The sequence below is a fragment of the Anneissia japonica genome, unplaced genomic scaffold, assembly GCF_011630105.1.
Source record: "Anneissia japonica isolate Jap-2015-1 unplaced genomic scaffold, ASM1163010v1 scaffold287956_len95842_cov151, whole genome shotgun sequence".
NCBI classification, from domain to species: Eukaryota; Metazoa; Echinodermata; class Crinoidea; order Comatulida; family Comatulidae; genus Anneissia; species Anneissia japonica.
The window spans coordinates 80,831-85,657 of NW_022742663.1; the positions used below are offsets into that span (position 1 = coordinate 80,831).

Here is a 4,827-nt window from a genome sequence, read left to right on the forward strand (position 1 = left end):
TAGTTAATGTTTTTCATTGCTAGTCACTTGGCGTCCTAAAAATACGATCAGGGAAAAATGAATATTTACTAATATTATCTTTGTTCGAAAGGCACACATTGGTTGATGCAGATTATACAGCTACTACGGTTTGACAGTGACTTCGAAAAAGTGTTGGAAAGAGGTTTTAAAGACTCTCAGTTATTGGAGCACTTTTTTCCAACACCAATTACAACACAATACGGTACGACAAGTTACGGTTACAAGTACTACGAACAGTTACCATCACCTCGCCTAGTTGTAACGCATCTACCTTTGAAACTTCTTCCAAGACAAGTTTTTGAAAAAAGGGCAAAGGTAAATAATATTAGTTAAGCAGTATGTCGAAAAATCGTGCACTTTGTGATGAAATCACAATGTACGGTAACGTTAGTTTGTTTGTTGTGCTTTTAACTTAATGCATATGATTGTTCTCAAGCTCTGTCCACACTATATAATTCTATGTCAAATAAATGTGATGTTCCCATATGTGTTGTAATATGACATCATCATGCCCATATATGGACATATCACACAAATCCAATTCTGCTCCCGGTGAGCTATAGACGATGCGAAGCCGCCTGCCGATTGTCGGCAGCCTTAAAGGATTGTCATTAAAAATGTTCCGCTGCGCGCGCATCGTCGTGTTGCGTTTTTTTTTTTTCATAGAATCGCGTCGACCGTCGGCCGCAGAGAGTTCCCAGGTTAAGAGCCCCGGGAACCAAGAAAGCAAAGCTTGTAGTTAGGTCTAGGTTAAAGTTTTTCTATTACTCCGGCTACATAATTTTAAAGGTAAAATTAAACATGATAAATTAATAAATTACGATAATAAAGTATAGAAGGGAAAACAAGTATCATTGTTTTTCTTCCAGTAAAATTCCGTACAGTATATATTTATTATTTCTACTTTTTTGTTTTAATTTAATAGTTGCTTCGTCATTGTGCTTCTAATGTTGTGTGTTTACCAGGATATACGTACATTAATAAATAGAATGAATCAATCAACAATTGCAATTAAATTAACATTGTAATATTGTACAGTACACGTCATTTAATAATACTATATCAGCTTTAAGATGAAAGGTACTGTAGACCTATAAGCCAATTCATAGCTTAAACTGCGCACGCCCGTATCCAAGGTCAATCGACAAATCCCATATTTCAGTTCAGAATTTGTTTTCACGCAACGGTTTTTCCTTTTTCCAGGTGATATACGTTGCCAGGAACCCGAAGGACACAGCAGTGTCAACGTATCATTTCAGGAAACCAATGTTTAAAAAAGTGAACATCGAGGTTGATTGGAATCAGTTAATTCAATTCTTCATGACAGGCAAAGGTTCGTTAAAACTATTTTTTGTACCATATATGCTCGCGAATAAGACAAGCCCCGAGTTTGCGATGACCCCCCAGGGACGGATCGAGGGATGTCCGAAAGGGGGAGGGGCGAAAGTGTGGGACCGATTAAGATAACTCTACCCTAGGGGTCTGGGGGCATGCCTCTGTGAAGTTTTTGTGTTTTAGACGCCCAAAAACAACCTCTAAAGCGTTTTGGGCTATCTATTTTTTCTTTCTTTTTTTTTTTTTTTTTTTTTACTTTCCAAAAGGGGAAAATCCTACCTGCCCCCCTCCCATTCCACCGTTGTAATTCATACTTTTTGCTGCTCATGATCTTGATCTTGTATCTGGCTGGCTAAAACCGGAGTCAAATTAATGTAGGGCTAATATCCAAAATAATGCCATTTCGTGGGCTTTTAAATATTAATCAAAATAAAATTGCGTTCATTCAAACTAACATTTAGTACGTTACATGCAGCAGTAAATTCGCATGTTACGGGCGATCTGCACTATAATAGCATGATTTCAAAAGCCTAATATTTTTATGTCGTAATTTTCTATCTTAAGCCTAGTCTTATAGGTACTATATACTTACAATTTGCTCACACCAGCCTCAAGAACTACTGTGTCGTTCTAGCGACGTTTTAATCGAAAGTGCAAACTGTTAATTTTATTTTATTGAACTGTGTTTAATAAGTGTAGCCCTTACAGATAAAGAGCTGACTCAGCAGGGGCGGATCCAGAATTTTTCAAACGCGGGGGTGGGGGCACAACAGTTTAAAAATAGAAAGTGAGTAGCATTTAACATTGATTTGCATTGAAATTTTCAAAAAATTAGCGGCAAACGGGGGGGGGGGGTGGCACGTTCCCCCTACTGGATCTACCCCTACTCAGAGGTGTCCTCGAAGATCTACCAGATTAAATTAATTATTCATAACTACACATTTTTAATGCCTGCATAGTACGTACTTATGATGATTGTGCATTACAATTTATATTTTAATGACGATTAGTGAATATGGGCCTACCATATTTTTGGAAACGACGATTGTACATATTTATAATAAGATAATCATTTTAATTTAAGAATAAAAATGGTATTGAGTATTTTAATTATTAATTAGATCAATTTTTGTCTTTGTTTGCACTTGATAACAGTTTTCTTAACTTTTGCTTTTCCTTTCGGCACCCCTGTTCAACCTTTTATGTTCTTGTGGAAAGAATGAAAATATATAAAAACAAAAAATAAAAAACTATCTGGATGATTTACCTACAGGGATTATTGTAATTAAATGTATTCTTAAATATAATGAATTTTATCATTCATACACAATACATAATTCTCTGAAATATATTTGCAGTTCCGTGTGGACAATGGGCAACACACTTGCTACCATTTTGGAATCGCCGACATGAAGACAATGTGCTGTTCTTGAAGTTTGAAGATATGAAAAAGGTAATAGACGGATACATTATGTACATATAGGCGAGTTGAATTGGCGGAGCCACCGTATAGCCATAATATTGGCGCTGGTTCAAAAGGCACGTTCGCCTATGGTTCGGTTTGGAACAATTCTTAAGGACTATATAAACCGTAGGCCCAGTGTACACAATTTGGATCGTGTGCACTTTTTTGTGTGTAATACAACGTACCTGACGGTTATTTGAATCTGTACAGCAATAAAGCATTTGTGGTTAAATGGGTATGGCGATCGATTTGTCAGCGAGAGGACGCAGGTTCGAATCCCGTAGAAGGCTTTTTATTACACGCTGTATTTATTTGTCCTATTTTTTGTATATAGGACAACATTCGTAAGGTATGCTACACGATGAACACTCCTTTATTCGAACACTGTATTTACCTTTCTTTGAGGATTTATATATTAACGATGTTAACGGTTATCTTGTTTTGAAGATCTCAGAAAAGCAGTAGATGCATACTGTATATACATACATACATGATATTTTCTATACATATAATACATTATCTGTGTATCTTGCAATATACACACAAACCTCTGCCTTTCGTTATAATAATAATAATAATAATAATAATAATAATAATAATAATAATAATAATAATAATAAATAATAATAATAATAATGATGATGATGATGATGATGATGATGATGATAATGATGATAATGATAGATTAAATTATTATTCCATAATATTGCCGCTATTAATCAGCGCAGTTGTGTAGGAACCTACCAGGTACACACTTGTACTCCTGGGTGGAGAGAGGCAACCGTAATTATAGTGCCTTTTAACGAGAGTTAAGTTTTATTTTTTATGGTAGAGATTAATTAGATCTCTATTATAGCCGAAAATCGCTGATAGAAGATCATGGTGATGTTATGATATGACTTACATAAGAATGTCATTGCCGCGTCCAGCTTGAGGTACTATTTCCTCAAATTTTCAGCCCTCAGCCTTAACCATGGTGGGGCTGAGTTGGGTGTGGACTCACGGCTTCGAAGTTATAGGCAAAGTAAAAGTAAATACATCAAATGCAATGTTTTCTAAGTTTTCTTATATGGTACATCACACTAAATGAATCTGGTTGCCGAAAATCGCTGATAAAAGATATGAGAAATTTTTTGGCACTTCATATTTGACTATAATGCTGATGTGATGATGACGAATTTTACTACATTAAAGTGTTATTTCCGGTCATCTAGAGGTACTATTTCCCTACAGGTTATTTAGATTTTAGACATGGTGGGGCTGATTTGGGTGTGGTCTCACGAAATGTCCCCCTACCTTTCAAAACAGATTTGCGCTTTGGTAGGGGCGGCACCAGGAAGACGTGGTGTGGAAGCTCTCCGACAAGGGGATCCACGCCCCACACCTACGTCGGGGAAGTCTAGCCCTCCCTCCCCGGTAAGCGAAAAATTTAATTTGTCAGGAAATATTTTTATTAAAAGATAATAAAAGTTTGTGTTAATTATGGGATTCTTTATTTAAAAGGATGTCGGGGGTACTAACCCACTGTTGGGGGTACCAGCCATCTGTCGGGGAAGAGCTGGTGCACCACTGCAACCCATACAATCGCTATAGTATACAACACCTCGCACATACGGGAGCACTGCTCGCAAACAGTTTTTAATCCCTGAAATTTTGACAGCTTAGTGAGGTATGCTTGAATTGTACTGTCGGAGCTCGAGATTTGGATTTTCCCCGACGACCTTGCTTGAAATTCCCTGAAAGGGCGGTCTAAGCGGGTGAGGGGGTCCAGAGATTCCCGATGGGCCATATATATGGGTCATATGGGTGGGTCATATATATATATATATGTAAAGCAATATTTACACACGAACTGTTTTCGTTTCTTGTGTAAATATTGCTTTACTTTGTATTTTTTGTCAGTTGTCCTCACACTGAGGAAGAACACAGGAGTGTTTGAAATATTTGTGAATTAATAAATTATATTGCTTCTAATATGTCTACAACTCATATCTGTTTTATATTGC

General features: G+C 36.7%; 1 protein-coding gene across 2 annotated transcripts in view; it reads left to right on the forward strand.

Annotated features, from left to right (window-relative positions):
- LOC117119211 (sulfotransferase 1C2-like) overlaps positions 1–4,827 on the forward strand; it is a 25,324-nt gene that overhangs the window by 18,068 nt on the left and 2,429 nt on the right. For both annotated transcript variants that reach the window (XM_033264021.1, XM_033264020.1), the window contains exons 2-4: positions 92–336; positions 1,225–1,354; positions 2,715–2,809. In XM_033264021.1, coding sequence (XP_033119912.1) covers positions 92–336; positions 1,225–1,354; positions 2,715–2,809 — 470 coding nt within the window. The remainder of the gene's footprint in view (positions 1–91; positions 337–1,224; positions 1,355–2,714; positions 2,810–4,827) is intronic.